The 18,444-nt window shown below is 33.3% G+C and overlaps 3 protein-coding genes across 3 annotated transcripts; 2 read left to right on the top strand and 1 right to left on the bottom strand.

The window, feature by feature from the left end:
* Nucleotides 1-2,014: 2,014 nt before the first annotated feature.
* Nucleotides 2,015-6,789, bottom strand: LOC124387515. Its single transcript, XM_046851926.1, has 5 exons — nt 6,785-6,789; nt 5,661-5,716; nt 5,233-5,333; nt 4,063-4,233; nt 2,015-3,580 (listed from the first exon to the last, which is right to left on the bottom strand). Exons 1-5 carry the CDS (start codon nt 6,787-6,789, stop codon nt 3,131-3,133), a joined length of 783 nt encoding a protein of 260 aa, XP_046707882.1. The 3' UTR covers nt 2,015-3,130.
* On the top strand, nt 6,759-7,315 carry zgc:194655 (uncharacterized protein LOC794380 homolog). The gene is made up of 2 exons (XM_046852246.1): nt 6,759-6,948; nt 7,039-7,315. Exons 1-2 carry the CDS (start codon nt 6,804-6,806, stop codon nt 7,212-7,214), a joined length of 321 nt encoding a protein of 106 aa, XP_046708202.1. The 5' UTR covers nt 6,759-6,803; the 3' UTR covers nt 7,215-7,315.
* A 535-nt stretch (nt 7,316-7,850) lies between these two features.
* LOC124388049 (plectin-like) lies at nt 7,851-16,822 on the top strand. Its single transcript, XM_046852676.1, has 16 exons — nt 7,851-8,031; nt 8,261-8,371; nt 8,968-9,110; nt 9,213-9,283; nt 9,424-9,546; nt 9,687-9,780; nt 10,115-10,243; nt 10,453-10,581; nt 10,658-10,680; nt 10,774-10,808; nt 11,741-11,778; nt 12,030-12,302; nt 12,934-13,017; nt 13,092-13,184; nt 13,373-13,465; nt 14,583-16,822. Exons 6-16 carry the CDS (start codon nt 9,727-9,729, stop codon nt 16,509-16,511), a joined length of 2,880 nt encoding a protein of 959 aa, XP_046708632.1. The 5' UTR covers nt 7,851-8,031; nt 8,261-8,371; nt 8,968-9,110; nt 9,213-9,283; nt 9,424-9,546; nt 9,687-9,726; the 3' UTR covers nt 16,512-16,822.
* The last annotated feature ends 1,622 nt before the right edge of the window (nt 16,823-18,444 follow it).

The raw sequence follows: 18,444 nt of genomic DNA, 5'->3' as shown, positions 1-18,444 counted from the left end.
TGCAGCACTTACCTTCTCTCTTTTGCAGAAGCTCATGTCGCTACAACCGCACAGCCATATTGTAGAATCCTGGTTACGCGACGTCGCCCGTCGATGACGTCACGTCTTGCCTATTGGCCAGATTTCACATGCGGTTCAAAGCGTGGACAACGTGGGGGTTACTTACGTAACCTAGAGACATTACTTGTTTTCTTTCATGTATTTCAGAGATTATTGCCATTTTAATGCATTTGAGTTTATTTATAATTTGCTGCAGTTCTTTATATGTTTTCCGCTCTCCGATAACCTTTTATTCAAATTACTTCATTCCTCCTCCTAACTTTGTTAGGAACGATTTATTACTTAGCAGTTCAGAAGAAAATATATTTACCCTTTTCCTTTATTAAGAAAGGACAATTAATGACTCGTTTTTTTTCACAGAATAATACATTCTTGAATTAAACTACACACTTTAATGTAGTTCAAAACATTATTTTGAACATGCACCTTTCAATGATTGAGTCGATTACTTAGAACCAGCAGTGTGCATGTCATGACAAATTTGTCTGAAGAAATGTCACTATTATTAACAGTGGTTCAATGGGTTGCTGATGATGTACTGCTGTTTATTTAAAAACAGCTATATATCCAAGTAAACGTTTTATTTTCACCACAAACTACAATAGGAAATATTGCTACACCCTTGATATAGATAAAAAAAAAAACTATAATTTTTTTCCAAATTTACAAACACAATGCCAACTCCTTCTGACCTTCTCAATACTTTTCGATTAACATTCTCAAAGCAAATATTGCGTCTGTGGTGCTATTCCTCGGCATGAAACCATACTGTTGCTCACAGATGGTCACCTCTTTTCTCAGCCTGGCTTCCACTACTCTTTCCCATAACCTCATGGTGTGACTGATCAACTTTATTTCCCTGTAGTTACTGCAGGTCTTCAGATCTTCCTTATTCTTAAAAATTGGTACCAGCACACTACTCCTCCATTTCTCAGGCAACCTCTCACCTTCCAAAATGTTGTTGAACAATATTGTTGGTCCGTTTTCGGGTAAATGGGGTAATTGTTTTTTTATTGGTGCTTTTTACACCAAGCATTAAAATGTAACCAAGCTAAAAATGCAAGACATTTAAACTAAATTATCATATTGTTTATTTGTGTAAAATGTTAACTACTTTACAGCATGAACAGTAGATTGCAGTGAAATTACTTTGTGTTACGGAAATGAGAAGCCACACAAAAAAAGCCACTGCTGCAGTTTATAGTAACAAACCAAATAAATAACTGCATTATTAGCTTTTAGGCTCTGTTGCAGAAAACATTTCAAATGAAACAATTTAGAATAATTTACTATTTTTTAAGCACATTTCTGAGCACCACAAGACAATTAACTGTTATTAACTTCATTGTAAACTTAATAAATATTTGCCAATGACATTTGACAATGTCAGCATGTGCCCTCTGATCATTTTGCAGTTATGCAACACCAAATACGGCTAGCTGTGATGCACTGTATTTTCTAAAACATTTCTTTCATAGCTAGCAGTAACATTTTTTTCACAGTTTATGCTATAGTACCTCTTGTATGTGTGTGGAATCAGAATAGTCCTCAAGCCATCACTTCCACACACACAGGTCACGTTTACTTCCTAAGAACACTTTTGGTATGTTCTAACCAGTGCATTCTAGGAATACTTCATAAACCCTGCTATCCACCGAAACCTTCACAGCAAGCATATTCCCAGACACTGGGTTCATTATTATGCTGCTTTTATTTACAGCCAAGAATGTTATTCTATTTTTGCTGTTTCTTCCTTTTGCAGAAATACTATGAAAAGCTGAAAGCTCAGAAAAGTCTCTTAACCCTGACGCAATAAACTGACCATTTTTATCTGATTAAACCACAATAAAGACCTTGTTTTTTATTTGTGTTTTTGTAAGAACAACAAAAGAGTATATAACAGAGTATTTTTAGTGTCTGTTTCAGTTCATAAAGACAAAAAGACAAAAGAAAATATTATAATGCACACAGAACAAATGTTTTAATAAATGACAATTGAGTAAATGATTGTTATACATTAATTCACTTAATAAGCATGATTATACAGTTTTATATATTGACCACAAATACAGATACACAATACACAAAAAGCTGTTTAATTTATTTTGTTTGGTTTCCTTCACAATATTACTTTAAGTAAACACAATTTTAACGATGTGTTCATTATTGTTCTACTTAGTTAATTAATCATATTTTCTTTTTAATCACACCTATTAAATGACAGAAACTTTATATCATGTGACTGAGGTAAATTCCAAAGCTGGTGTTTACTGTAAGGGGCTGATTACTGTAAAAGGTGTGGCAAAGCAAAACTGAAAGTGTAAAAATTTTTGAGTGTGTCACCTCTTTACATTGTATTAGCTCATAGAAAAAATATTTAATGTACCAGGAAATAAAAACTGTAAAAAAAAGTTATATTAAACTGGTCAATTTGTACTAATTTAATCAGGCACCATTTATATGAACCTTCTCCAAATGTTACTGTATGGCTAGGCCTTGCATTTGTGAGTCTGATGACTTTGGTAGTAAACAGCTTTCCTGTTCTAACTGGTTTTGTATAAAATCCCTATTAATTATTCTTCACTAATGAAATATTACATCTTAAAACAAAAGTAAAGTCTGCTATAAGAAAAATCTTTTAGTATCTTAATCTATTATTACATGTATGATCAGAAAGCTCAGTCTAACACTATCTTAACATACTAATAACAATAAAGACATACAGTATGCAGTATTTGTGGTTTTAATTTGTTTTAGCTCAAAAAGCAAAATGTTTAATATAATCGGAATTTCATTTATCTGAATAAGACAAACGTCTTAGTGGTTATAGGTGTATAAAGAATGTTTAACTCAACTCTGTTGTAGGTGCTTTGCATGAACTTTACCTGACTCCAGATTATGACTTTGCTTACCAATTGGATTTGTCTGCCTGCTTCAGACTAGAGAGAACTTCCCCCAACATTTGCAACTGTCCTCATTCACCCATTGATATTATTTCTACTACGGATGTCAGGCCAATAAACTAAACAGAAACTGTGATTTTGCTTTTTATATTATGCGAACATTTCAATTACTTTTGCCAGGTGGGAATGGATGTTTGGCGAGGTGCTACACCATCTAAGCAAGGTATGAAGTATGAGCTCGTTTCTAGACAATCTTCAGTAATCCTCAGACAAGAAAAGCAGAATTCAATATGGCAGCGATTACATATTATATTCTTACAGCCTGTGGTGTCATGCTCTACCAGGTTTCCACATGTAGGACAAGCTCTCAATGCAGGGCATTTTATATTTTCAACCTGAGGAAGAATTATATCCTCGCATTTTGACAGCTTCTCAAGTTTTGGGTTAACGCAGCCACTGTTGTCACACTTGTCTGAGCGGGGAGCTGGCCCTTTCCACATCTTCAGACATTGCCAGCAGAACTCATACCTCTCACTAGTATCTGATGTACAAATGGTGCAGAGTACACACAGGTTGGTCAAATCCAGCCTCTCAACATATGAACTGCACCCAGGGCACTAAAACCAAAAGAGAAGCTAATTAACCATGACATTCCTCTAAAAGTAGCTAGATTGCTACAAAGAGATCATTTGACTATATGAACTAGTGTCATGTAAAATGTACAGGAGAATGCAAATTAATTCTATAAGAAAACTATAAAGACTATAATAAACTATATGAAAGGTACTCATTTACTGAAATTACCTTCAGACTTTTCATATCCTTAATTTGACAATAATAATAAGACAGGAAACACCTGGCCATAAACCTGCTTATCAGTATTCGATTCATTTTGACCATGTGAAAAACTGCAATTAATAAACATTTAAGCCCCTTGAATTAAAGCTGAAAGTCTACATTTCAATCTTGAATGCTTCATGATCTGCACTGCTCCCACATGATTGTCTGATTAGATAAATATATTAATAGGTTTTCCTAATTAAAGGTTTATTGAGTGTATAATACTGTAATTCTGTTTTTAATATAGTGGGCTACTTACTGGGTTGTATTCACAGTACTTAGCTGATGCCAGTTGTGCCATTGTCTCTTCAAAGTGGTTCTGTTCTTCTTGAGTCAGTAAAGCAATCCTCCGCACTTCCATGTATGGCCACACAGCCCCACATTTCTCAATTCCCTGTTTTAAAGCTGGACACAGGAACTTGTACTGACCCTGGATGCATAGAAATAAGATAAGACTGCAGCTAAAATCTCTAGTCAATGTCAAAAATCTATAATTATATTTTAAACAATTAGATAAAACATTCTCTTGAGTGAGTCGGGCGTTGGGGGTAAGAGACTAATTAGACTAATCAGCAGAGATGGAAAATAATTAATTACATTTACTAATGATACTGTAATTAATAAGTTTTTTGTGAACTTGTACTTAATCCAAATCTGTAATTTTACTTAAGTATGTTTTGTTTGAAGTATTGTACTTCGCTTCATTTTAAATCATATCCATTAACGAGTAAAACAAATAAAGAAACAAAAATGTACAATGATGTAACTTGCTTTACTGATTACAATAGGCATATTTTCAGTTGATTTAATAAACTGTTTATATTTAGTTATTTATTGTCTCTTACTGAATATACAATTATTGTTATGCTAATTGATAATTGCTTGATTACATGAAGTACAAACTAGCCGCAGATTGGACGCAGACCCAGCTAAATGCAAAATGCTGTTGAATTCTTATAAAACAAAACCCTGACCATATTTAAGCACCGCTTTAACTTCCACTTTAAGTGCAAAAAAACAACAGCTGTACTGTTTACTAACAGCTTTAAAGGGGCAACTGAACTGGCAGCTTATACTCTTTATCAAACCTGCACAAGCATGTTGAAGTCAGTAAATAATGCTAATATCTTTAGATTACATAATTGTTGTACTGTTGCATGGCATCACTCAGTGACATTGGTAATGTGGTTAACGCCAGAGATGAAAATTAACGGGACTTGGGGGGAAATTGTCACTTAACAATTAAGATTATACTTTATTAAGTGTCACAATTTAAGTTTTTATCTGAAATAAATAGTGTTCTGTTTTAGAGTAGATCTGCTGATGTCACAAACTCACACCACAAAGTATAAAGTACTTTGTAGCATTAAAACTTGTGACAGATTTTAAGATTAGATGGAAGCCTCATTTAACTAATTTATTAGCCAACCTGATCCAGAAGACTGCGACAGTAGGCTGTGAGGGATAAAGGTGAGACAGCATGGCCACAAGACATTTCTAACCTCTGGATATTGGGATCATCATCAAGAGCTGTAAATAGACAAGAGCATTAAGAAGATAGCACTAGATATGATCATAAACAAATAACTATAAGAGCATATTTTGTTATTTTAAATAAAAACAACTCAAATAACCTAGTTATTATTTATTAATTATAAATCACTAACAAATGTGTTAAATAATGACAATAGTTAAGTTATAACTATTATCAAAGTTAAAATGTAATGCGAGATTATATTTTTAGTAAATTAACCTAATAAGAGGTGCTATGTAAAGAAAAACGAAAACTACACAGATATGTTTTAACAATATATATACTATTCATAGCCATGATAATAATACTTTCTCTTTACTTACTAATGTCATCTTGTCTATTAACAAATCTCAGGGTGCTGTCTTTAGGATTGTGGCGTCTTCTTGTTCCGTCATTGTCAGATCAGTTACTGATATTTTGTCGCCTGCTAGACTGTAACTTTCCTTGTCATTAAAGTCGTATGCCTGTCAGACTGGTAGCAAAAAGTATAAAAAGTTAAGATTACCTAAACACAGCTCTTACAGATTTCTAATCTATTTGCTGTGAAGCTTTTGGGACTGCGGTAAAGCCAGTCGCTCTTCCTGGAAGCACAGATGCCGCTTGTAAATATTAGGGGCGCGGCTTTTAGACGTTAAGCCATACTAAAACAATATAAAGCACAAATGATTTTTATTATCAAAAAGAATCATTTTAAATAAATACGAATATACAGGATAAAATATCAAGCCAAATAAAAAATTTTTTATTTTAAACATCTAAATACAATACACACATGTATATATGTATATATATGTATATATATATATATATATATATATATATATATATATATATATATGTATATATATGTATATATGCGCACAATAAATAACATTATATGAAAGTAATTGCTCGTCAAAGTCACTAGATCCGGCAATATAATTGGACCAATAGATTAATTTAATTAAGTTGCCAGATGATTAAACCAAATCAGTAATAGACTCAATGCTCAAAATAAGACCAATTTCATTATTTTGGAACAGTTCAGCACGACTATTTGTTGTGATTAAAGGTGTACACATACTTTTGTACACATTATAGATAGGTGTACACATATCTATAATCCACAGGACAATGATATAAGGCCAAAGCTAGCACAAAGTGGTTGGACAGGAACAAGGTTGAAGTGCTCTTTCAAGCCTTGTCTAAATTCAATAAATAATCAGTGGAATGGCATGAACGATGTAACTGATCTCTTCTAGTGTGAGACGTTTTGCAAAGAGTGATCCATTCAGCAGTAATCCGGTTAAAGTTTTTATACCTAATATTATATTTCAATATGCAATTAGTTCAGCCAGTTTAAGTCAGTAATGCAGTTTTGCAGGTCGTGAAGAGTCACGCGCGGGTGACGCCACTATCACTTTCTGTAAAGACAAACCGAAACTATTCTGCATTAAGCACGTTGCACTTCATGAACTCGGTTCAACATGGGAGACATTTATCAGATTCGGGTTGTTGGTTTTAAGGGAGAAACAAAAACTATCGACGTTGCCACCGCGGAAGATGAGTTCAACAAAACAACTGTTTCGGCTTTCAAAGAAAAGCTTATAGTGAAATTTCCGGAGCTTAAAGGTAGGCTTTTATCGATACAATTATCGACTCTATATCGATACAATGTATATTATGTTTGGCCTGGACTTTGTCTCACTCTACTTTTATCAGGTGCGCAGTTCAGAATGATGTTCACTGAGATCCAGCTTGAAGACAGCGACACTTTCTCCATGCGCAAGATCCAGAACAAATCCACAATCTTCCTGATCATCCGGATGCCAGGAGGAGGAGGAGGAGAAAGAATTCCGCCAGGTGAAGACTGGAGTCGGATACACAACCTGGACTGAACATTCATGCAGAGACTTTAAATTATAACCTTTTCTTTCTTGTTAGCATAGAGAACAGTACAAAAATAAAATGCCTTCACGTAAATAAAGTTTATCTCCTACTCTGCTCTCACGTGTATATCTTTATCAAATTGTACTATGCACATATGTACAAATATGTATTATATTATATTACATTATATTATCTCTGACATAGATAAAGCAAATGGACATCCATTATAATATTAATAATAATAATAATAATAATAATAATAATAATAATAATAATAATAAAGTAGTAGTAGTTAAAATTGTACTGGTGGTGGTCATGCAAACAAATTAAAAAACATTACGGAGTGTTTTCATGAGAAATTAGAATAAAAAACATATAGGAATCTAGAGCAAAAAAAGTACAGTATATCAGGCATAACATTCTAACATTAAGACCGGTGAGTGAAAAGCACTGATTATTTCTTCATCGTGGACCCTGTTATTGGGTGCAATATATTAGGCAGCAAGTGAACATTTCGTCCTCAAAGTTGGAGGCAGGAAAAATGAATATCGTGCCCATTTTGAATGTGCTCATTTTGTTGTTGTTGTTTTTTTGTTTTTTTTTGCGGAAGAACTGCTTCATTTTTTCAGGAGCATTCGGGGTGTGTCTGAAGTATGAAACGAAAGTAAAACGAATTTGTGCACACGCGATTTACATGCCTGTTCATTTTAAAGGAATGAGTCGTGATTAAAATCAGCAAGTGTCTGCTAGATACAGGTTTGACTGTATAATAATGGAGGATTTCAGCGTTCATTACGGATATCAAGAAGGAATGGGACAGACAAGGTAAGAAGGAACGGAGTAGACCCTCAGTAGGGATAGAACTGAACTGATTTAGCTTCCACTGTTAACTTCGCAGTATTTCCTCAATGAGCTATACTTATGAGTAAAACTTAGCATAAATAAGAACAATAGCTTTACCATTATATGAAACAATAAAAATTGAAAACAAAACCGCAATTCAAAAGTAGTCTTTATTTGCTTGTTTGTTTATTTGATACTTTAAAACATGCAGGTCTACTGGAGCGCGATACAGTGGCTTGAGAAATCAAGGTGCAACCTGCTATCTGAACTCTGTACTACAGTGTCTCTACATGACTGAAGACTTCCGAAAAGAAGTAGAAAAGTAAAGCTATCCTTTTAAAAGTTCCTTTTCATTCAGTTGTCGCAATTTTCATTTATTTTCTTTTGATTTAATTTGAATAGACATTTGAATTCAAATATGTGGTGGCCGACAATGTATTTGGACACTTACACAATATAAATGTTTACATTTCCTGTATCAGATTGTCAAACCAAGTGGCATTTCTTAAGAAAGTTACAAGCAGATTTTTCCAAGCAAAACATTTCCCGAATACACTGTTGTGTATAAAAATCCAATAATCAATAGATGTCTTAATTAGATTTGAACTTTATCATCTCTCTTTTGTTGATAACTATTTGATATCTGTAAGAGAATAGTCATTTTATGCAAGAAAATAGAAAAAAAAGATAAAAGTTTAAACAATAAGGTCACATCTTTACAGCCTTTTTGGGTGCTAATATTAGTAGAGACAATGTATCTTCTTTTTTATTTGATTTTTTATTTTAATTTTTTTACATGTTTATAGATAATCTATCTTTATATGAGATGTGTGTTTAGGGTAAGTGTCCAGATTTTTTGTGGACTTTTTGTGGCCATGATACATTGTGGATAAACTTTTTTGTCCGTTTTTATGAAAGTTTTAGACCAGATTCCTCTAATATTCACATGGAAAGTTCACAAAGTAATGATCTGATGCTAGAACTGAAGAATCTCTTTAAAAAGATGAAAGAAACTGATGGTACTACCAAAGGGATAACTCATAGTTTGCGCATCAGCAATGGTAAGTTGTTTTATTTGGTAGAACAAAAGGGAAAACTTTACAGGAATTGTAATGTTTGACTTAATGTTTGTTTTATGTTTTGATATGTTGTCATATTTTCAGTCCATGAACAGCAGGATGCAGTAGAATACTATCAGAAAATTCTAAAGGCTGCTAATTCACAAGCTTCCAAAGTAGGAATATTTTTTATTGTGTAAATTTACATCTGTTTTTTTTTTTAATTCTTTTTGTAATATTAAAATCTGTTTTACAAAGAATTTCCACATTATTTGCCAGAGTTACATGTGACATCACACCATTGTGTTTTTTCCAGATATTTGAAGGGGTAATTAGTAACAATAGCACATGTCCAAATAAACACATATTCATCGAGAAGCATCACTTTTTCACCATCCCTTTAGCCATTGAAGTTGGACACAGTGGGATGTTTGAAATGGTAACTTTTAAAATCTTTATATATATATATATATATATATATATATATATATATATATATATATATATATATATAATTAGCTACATTAATGTAAAACTAAAAGCTACTGTGATTGAATTGTTTCTTCTTTTTTTTTGCAGCTAAGAGGATTACAGACTTTCTTTGATTTGGTAAAGTTAGATGAGGACAACTGGCTATATTGTAAAGACTGTGGGAAAAACTGAAACCCAGACAGTAAGTACTTTGCTGGGTGTCTTGTAAGACAAAAATAATGCCATTAGTTGACAGACAATGTTGATCAACTTACATGTGGTTAGAGTATGTGAAAATTTGATAGTATAGAAGTATAACATTAAGAGGGACATATCCTCAAACTAAATAAAAAGATTAGACATTTGTTTTGATGTTGTATGACAGGTTTGTGACTCAAATGCTGATTATGTGCCTAAAATATTCGCTGCACTCAAATATTTTTTCTACACCACTTTGATAAATGAGGTCCATTATTATTTATATTTGAGTCATCAAGTCAAACATGTCTTTCATACTTTGACTATTCAATCCATAGTGGACTGATATCAAGGTGTTTCCGACTATCCTGACTCTGTACCTGAAAAGGTTTTACTTTGACTACAACCAAATGAGGCCTGTGAAGAATCACTGTTCCATAAACATTTCTCCAAAACTGGAGATAAAGGTAAGGTTTAGCCTTCTGTAGCCTGCAACAGACCCTAAATGTACTGATATATGTCTATTCTTGAATAGATTTATATTTACATCAGTGCATATCACCATAAACAATACAATTACAATTAAATTATTGCTGTAACAACTTATTTTACACAAAAATATGTAATTACTTTTTTTATACTTAATTATGCACATGCTTTTTTTTTTTTTTTACAGAATATTGGATATTCACTTTATGCAGTCATTAACCATTATGGAGATGAAAGTGGAGGGCACTACAATGTGTTCATCAAATCCTTTGAAGATGGAGAGTGGTACCTATTTGATGATAGTTCTGTCACACGGGTAATCAAATAATATTATTTTCTTGTTTAAAATTTATACTATATTGTATTTTGATGAAAATGTTTTTTTCTGACAGGTTTCAGAAAAAACATTTCTTGAGTGAGTACACTATATATCCACAAATTTCACTTTATATCAGAAAAATACGCTCTTCTTTGTTTAATTCACACCAATGTGCTGTTTTCATTTTAGTTGTTCAAAGACAGCCTTTTTGCTAATGTACAGAAGTAAGTAAGAATTTTATTGTCTTGGTCAGCATCAAACAAGAAAATTTGTACAAAATTACAATTACACATACAAAAGGTATGTGGGTATTAAAAAAATAAATAAATGATTGACATTTTAAATAACATTTTCAGCATGGCAGGGAGGATTAGAGATATAATTGAGTTCCCTCACCAAAAATTCCCTGAGTAGGCAGATGGGTCTGGCCACTTCTGGGTGACTCTAACCAGACTCTTTTCCCTGCTGCTACCAAGACCATGATTTATCTCTAGGTTGGATTCTAGGACAGCAGATAATTTATTAGTATGTAATAAATGGATGGGTGGTTGCAAGTGCAGGAAAATGTATTTAACATGCAAAACAAAAAACATACAAACGAAGAGTACCTGAGTATGAATGCATGAAATTCAACCAATAATTATTGTGAATAAGAATCAGGTTCAGAACACTATGTGACAGGAATTGCATAATCATAGGCAGAATGGGGCAAAAAAATCATGCTAACAGAATCCATGGGGCAAAACAGGTACTAAAAAAGTGACAGAAAACAAATCAGTAACAAGGTGTCAGTCATAAACTATAAAGCTTGGTAAGTCAGTGGAGCAAGTCACATTGAATGTTACTTTTCAAAGAATTTATAAATTGGAGTCTCTTTTTGTGTATGTGTGTGTGTGTGTGTGTGTGTGTGTGTGTGTGTGTGTGTGTGTGTGTGTGTGTGTGTGTGTGGCATATAATTGAGTAATTAATGTAATATATACAGTTTTGTGCAACCATTGTGTCTGAATATTTGAACAATCTATGTTTTAATATTTTAATAAACCTGTCTGAATATTTGAATTTTTACTGAATGCACATAGATTAATGTGCAGTATAATCACTATTTATATTGTTTTGTAAATAATGCAGGGTTTTGATTTTGTTTCTTTCTGTGTAGAATTGGACAGTCTGCACTCTGAAGAGAAATCTACAGATGTGAGTCTTTTAGGAACACAATAACAAAAATATGTTTCTTGGCTATAATGAAATAAAAAAAAAAAAAAAAAAGCACATAAGGTACTAAAGGTGTAACAAGAAAAAAATCTTATTCCACCAAACAGTTTTAAAGGTGCAATATTAATATGTAATGACTGATTGAAATGGAATTAATATACTGTAAAGTCATAAAATAGCTCAGTGCAGTAATAACTTTGGACAGAAATAAATGTTTTATTTTCCAATTCTAGGAACCATGCTGTTCACCAAAGTTGGTGAAGGTCAATGGTGATGCATATTTGAGTTATGTAGCAAGCCTTAAAGAAGATTTGCAGGTTGTATCTGACCAAGTTAAATTGAGTCTGGAGAAGGTGGACCAACTGGCTGGGCAGATGCATGCCTATAGACAGTGCTATGACTGGCTTATTCAGTGGATTGCTGGTGCCAAGAAATGGCAAGAAGATATTGAGGCCCAACCTGTCAGTGATAAAAAAGCGCTAAAAAAACAGCTGGCCCAGGCAAAGGTATGTAGCATGGGTCCACAGTAAAGAGTGTAGTGAAAGTTTTTCGTTATGTTTGATCATTAAATTTATACCACAGCACTACTGAATGCTCAACTCCAGTTGGACAAATGATGTTGTTTAATGCCCTGTAATAGCAAATAATATTATATAAAAAATGTATATTAAATAATTAATCATTTTGGCTCCACTGTTTATGCACTTTTTCTTTTGATATGTTATGATTTTTTTTTTTAGTAACACAATACGTCAAATAAATTGATTAAGATGTGCAATTGTAGATATGGTTTTCTGTTTGGAGACATTTTTTTGTAACAGTGAAAGGTAAAGATTTCACTTCAGGTTTTCCATTATGGGACAGTGTTCAGATCTGTGTGCTTGTGATTTCTGGTTCCTAAATATGACAAGGTGCATTTTTTTTGTTAAAAAAGAGAAAGTAATGAAAGACAAAGATAATGTTCTATAGTTAACTAAACAAATAGTTGTCATCAAAATGTGGTATAAGTGGAATGAAATACTTTGGGACATGTTATGGCAATAATGATTTTTCTCACTTTTTCTACTGATGCTTGATTTAATGTATTAAGTATTGTTTGATTAATTCTTGGACTTTGTATTTTATGATAATAATTAGGAACTCCTTGTGGAGATTAAAAACAAAGAAGACAAAGTCAAGGAATGTAAGAACCAAGCTTTTGCCTACGTGAATCTAATAAAGGTATGCATAAAAAATTCAAGCCATTTATTAACACAGACATTTTATCATTATATTAAAAACATGTTCCTTTCCAGTATCATGAGTATCAGCTGGAAGCATGTAGAGCATTTGTGGAGTCTTTTCGCTTTACCAGTGTGGAGTCTGCTTCAAACAGCATTATGGAAGAGGTATTTTCTGCACTGATTACTCATTGATATATTTTGTTGTAATCTGTCCCACTCATTTTATGTGATTTTGTTTGTTGATCTTTTTGTAATTTGCATGTATTTATATACAAGTAGTGTTCTGTCTCAATTCATGCTTGCTTTGTCTGGTAAAAGAAACCATATAAAATATGCTGTTGATTATCTTCCAGATTATCAATCTTGAAAAATGTTACAGTGAGGTGCTGTTGCTTACACGTCAATATATTCATTTTAAAATGGACATCCACAAAGAGGACAATGAGGTAATAGTCAAACAGCCTCAAAATGTAAATCATTAAAGCACATTCAATTCCTGGCGAGTATTATACCCTTGAACCTTTCCACATTTATTTTCTCTCTCATTATAATATTAGGGGGTTGGTGTAGATTTATGATATATAATCCAGATTAACTTCAATTCCAAGTTCTAACACTGGAAATGTGGAAAAGTTTAATTGGGTGAATATTTATGAAACATACTTTACTTTTGGTTTTAATTTTTCTCAATTATTTAAAAATTTTACAAATGTTTTTGAGACATAGTTTCATTTAGAATTAGTTTTAAGGTCATTTTTAAAATTACACATCAGAATTAAATATGATTGTGTTTTTATTTATTTAATTCACATTCTGTAGTTTTGTAAGATTTACTGTATGAGTCATTTCTCATGGTCACCACAAAGATGGTGCTCACCCAATTCACAAGTATTTATTAATAATAGTGAGGCAACCCATTTCTTTACCCCTAACACACACACATTCTGTGTAAAGTGTGTAAATGAATTTTCTGTAGAAGACTAACTAATGGTTGATAAACCTCAGCCAGAAGCAAACTCAATATATATACTAGCTGTCAAATTAAACATGAACATTTAACATTTGTATGCAGTATAATAATGTAATACCTGCTTTTCTGAATTTAATTTCTTGAAAAAAATTAAAGCTCCTTTTCAATCTAGTGATAAAGTGCTACTCTTTATTTTTCCATTAGAGAACGCTTCAATTATTGCATTATTTGAAACCTTATTTTTTCTCCTGGGAAGTTTACACACATCAGAGTTTACATAGAAAGGTTTAAAAAGACAAAAAACCTTAATTGACAGTTCTGTTGGTGGAACCACCTGGTTGATAAAAAGAAAGTCAGATAAAATGGCAAAATTGGTTAAAACTTTCAGGCAGGATACTTAAATAATCACTTTTTTAGCTACGGTGAGCAGAAAAGCATCTAAGCATGCACAAAACACAACAGCTCATTCACCTCCTGATTTGTGTTGTGTTTCTGAAATGATTTGTTGCAAACCATGGTTGTAAAAAAAAATACTGATTAGATCTCTTCTAGATTTCCTCAGACTCCTTTTGTTTTTTTTCTCCAATATCTAGAAGGAGCTGCCAGAACCCAGAAACCTCACAGATGAGGAGATTAAAAGCCAACAAGTCCAAGAGGCTCTGCTAAGCCAAAACAAGATTGAGGAGAACAATACTGTGGACAGTTTTAGAAAGGTTGCCCAAGAAGCAGAAGAAAAACATGGCAAACCAGCAAATGAGAATTTTGCAACAGAGCAGGAAGCTGTACAGCAGATACACAAGGCGAAGGAGGATTGTGAAACATTCAAGCAGCAAGCGGAGGAGGATGCAGGAGAACACAAAGAATGCACTGATAAAGAGGCTAATCAACATCCGCAAAATACACATGAAACAGAACAACAAAATCAAGCACCTGAAGCTGAGGCAGCTAAACATGCTAAGGCTCAAGAACACTCAGAAAAACTGAGAAACATGCCCAAAATGGATGGCAAAAATGAGTTCCACCAACCACATGCTGTTGCAATTCAAGGTAGATTCAACAAAATAACAACTGAAAGTCAAAATAAGTTTAGTGATGCAACATCTGATAAAAAAAAGGATGCGCAACCTTTGAAGAAATGCAAATTTGACACGGAAGAGAAATTTCTAGTGGAGGGTCTTCGAAAACAAGTCACCGTAGAACAATTACTGCAATCTCAAGTTATTGATCAGAAGACTTACGAAAAGCTCATAAATGGCTCTATTTCTATGGAAGATCTCAGCAAAGACTTGAAGAAGTATCTTGATGGTACAAATTGTATTGCAGGTGTATATATAGAGGACACCAAAGAGCAACTGTCAATCTATGAAGCTATGAAGAAGAACATGATTGGGCAAGACGATGCCATTGACCTGCTAAAAGCTCAAGCAGCCACTGGATATATAATCGATCCAATCAAAAATCTGAAATTGACAGTCAAAGATGCTGTAGAAATGGAAGTTGTTGGCAATGAGTTTAAAGACACGCTTCTTTTTGCTGAACAAGCTGTGACTGGATTTATTAATCCATCTACTGGTATGGTATTTTCTCTATTTCAGGCCATGAAAAAGGGTATGATCGATAAATATCAATGCCTTCCCTTTTTAGAAGCTCAAATTGCCACAGGTGGAATCATTGATCCTGAAGCAAGTCATCGTCTTCCAGTAAAAGTGGCGTGTGAGCATGGCCTATTCGATGATGAGACGAACTATATTCTTAATGACACTTCTAATTATACTAAGAAACCGACTTACCGTCAGCTGTTAGAGCAATGCATTATTGACCCTGAAACTGGACTTGCTCTCTTACTGCTAAAAAAGAAAAAGCATGAAAGAAATACATCTTCTGATTCATCAGTACACAAATTCAGTGGCACAAGAGAACAAGAATGGGAAAGGGAAATGGGCCCAGTTGCTGGGATTGTAGTTACAGGTAAAGATGCTCCAAATAAATTATCCGTCATAAAAGCCATTCGATGCAGTCTAGTTGATAATATTACTGGTCTAAGACTGCTTGAGGCACAAGCTTGCACAGGTGGAATCATTGACCCAGATACTGGAAAGAAATTCACAATTAAAGATGCATTGGACAAAGGGTTGGTAAAAGACACAATGGTAGCTGCCTTGACTTTAGCTCAGAAGGCCTTCCATGGATTTGAAGTCTCAAAAACCAAAACAAAAATGTCTGTTGGTCAGGCTTTGAATGAGAGTCTGTTAACTTATGAAACTGGTCAACGTTTTCTTGAATTCCAGTATCTGACAGGTGGACTAATTGAACCTGGTGTTGCAGGAAGATTATCATTGGACGATGCTGTAAAGAAGGGTACTGTAGATACAGTCACTGCTCAGAAACTCCAAGATGTCAACAGATACTCCAAAAATCTCATCTGTCCTAAAACAAAGCTAAAGATATCTTATAGAGAGGCCATAGGAAACAGCCTAATTGAGAATAGATCTGGTTTACGTTTTTTGGAGGCATCATTATAGTTTATTAAAAGCCTTTTTAAAATATCCATTTAAATTAAATCTATCTTGATCATTTTAGGGCTTCAGGTTTTGCTGCAGAATTAGTTGAGGCAAATTTGATGCTACATGATGTTTTTCCATGAATGTTTTATTGCTTAATTAATTAAAAAAGGTTTCTGATTAAAATAGGTTATGGAGCTATTGATACAGTATATCCTGCTTGCATATGTAATATTTTATATTTCATTTTCTTTTTGTTATTTAAAATATGCAATGTTTTAATTATTATTTTTGTAATGTGGTATCAAGAAATAAAACTAAAATTGAAGTGATGTATTTAGATATTGTAGTAGTTTGTTTTGTGTCGTTGCTCTAGCAAAAGAATATTCCAGAAAACAATAAGAATTAATTTATTTTTGTTAGATCTATGAATTTGAAATTAGAAATTTAAAAAAAGAGAGCATCAAGAAAGAGATAGAGACACCAAGCTGAGTGTGTATATGTGTGTGCGCACACTTTACCGTTAAAAATAAAATGTAAAAGCATGACTGTGGCAAAATAAAAATATTTTGTGAACCTGTCACCTTTCTCCCATTTTACTTTGTGCAAAATGGGCCCAATGGCAAAAAAAATCATTACCGTATTTTTCGGACTATAAGCCGCTACTTTTTTCCCACGTTTTGAACCCTGCGGCTTAAACAACGAAGCGGCTAATATTTGGATTTTTTTCTGGGTTTTTCCCGTTTTCACAAACGTCAAGCCAAAAAACTGAACCCTATAACATTAGACCAATGAAATTGCCGAACAGAAACGAAAAAACGCACCTCACTTGTGTTCTGAGTTGCACGGCATCGGGAGAAAAAACTTCCACTGGTGTTGATTTTTAAACGCACGACGATGCCAAAAGATAAACTCCGAGAGAAATACACTGGTACATTGACCTACGAGTTTAATTCGTTCCGTGGACGAGCTCGTATCTAAATTTGCTCGCATATTAAATAAGTTTTCCATATTGAAAATACTTAAAATGCCATTAATCCGTTCCACCCCATAAAAATAACAACCCGTTTTTATGTTTCATGTTATTAAATTGGAAAATACATTTCTAAATAACAAATCTTGTATAAGAACATAATAGAAAGAGAATGTAAAGATATAATAAGGTTTTATTCAATGTATTTTCCTTGGAGATGAGACGACTTGAGCTAACGAAAACGCCAGTGGTGTGTGTGTGTGTGTGTGTGTGTGTGTGTGTGTGTGTGTGTGTGTGTGTGTAAGGAAGAAGGAAGACAGTGAACAATGACTTACTTGGTCGGCTACTGTTTAGATACAAGCCATTGTAATGCGTTGAGTCTGGGTGAAGGGAGAGCTCACTAACTCCAGTTACAACAGAAATCATATAAGCACAGACAGGCTTCAAAACTCGTGCTTATTTTTTTCTTGGCAACAGCGTTATGGGTTAGTCAAAGAAACTTGACTGAGCATCAGAAATGAGCATCAGAAAATAATAAGGAAATAATCATCAGTCTCACACGCAAACACACGCAGTAATACGGGAAAAATGCAGTGCCAGGCTATTCCCAAAATACCCCCTGGTCCTAAACGAAATTACGGTAATTTAATCATTAATGTTACTCCAAACAAATATACATTTGAGTAAATGACAGTTTTTTATTATTATTTAACTTTGTTAAACACAGCCTCATATAAGCATATTTTTTTAAACATAAAACATGATTTGTAATTAATTTAATCATTTAACACAAATTAAAATAATATAATGAATATGTTAAAATCTTTTAACTACCATACCAATATGTTCAATGCAACTAGCATCAGCCAAATAATGAGATAAATATACAGTACAGACCAAAAGTTTGGACACACCTTCTCATTCAAACAGTTTTCTTTATTTTCATGACTATGAAAATTGTAGAGTCACACTGAAGGCATC

This window comes from Silurus meridionalis, chromosome 6 (genome assembly GCF_014805685.1).
Source record: "Silurus meridionalis isolate SWU-2019-XX chromosome 6, ASM1480568v1, whole genome shotgun sequence".
Classification (NCBI taxonomy): Eukaryota; Metazoa; Chordata; class Actinopteri; order Siluriformes; family Siluridae; genus Silurus; species Silurus meridionalis.
This window is presented reverse-complemented; position numbering and strand designations above follow the sequence as displayed.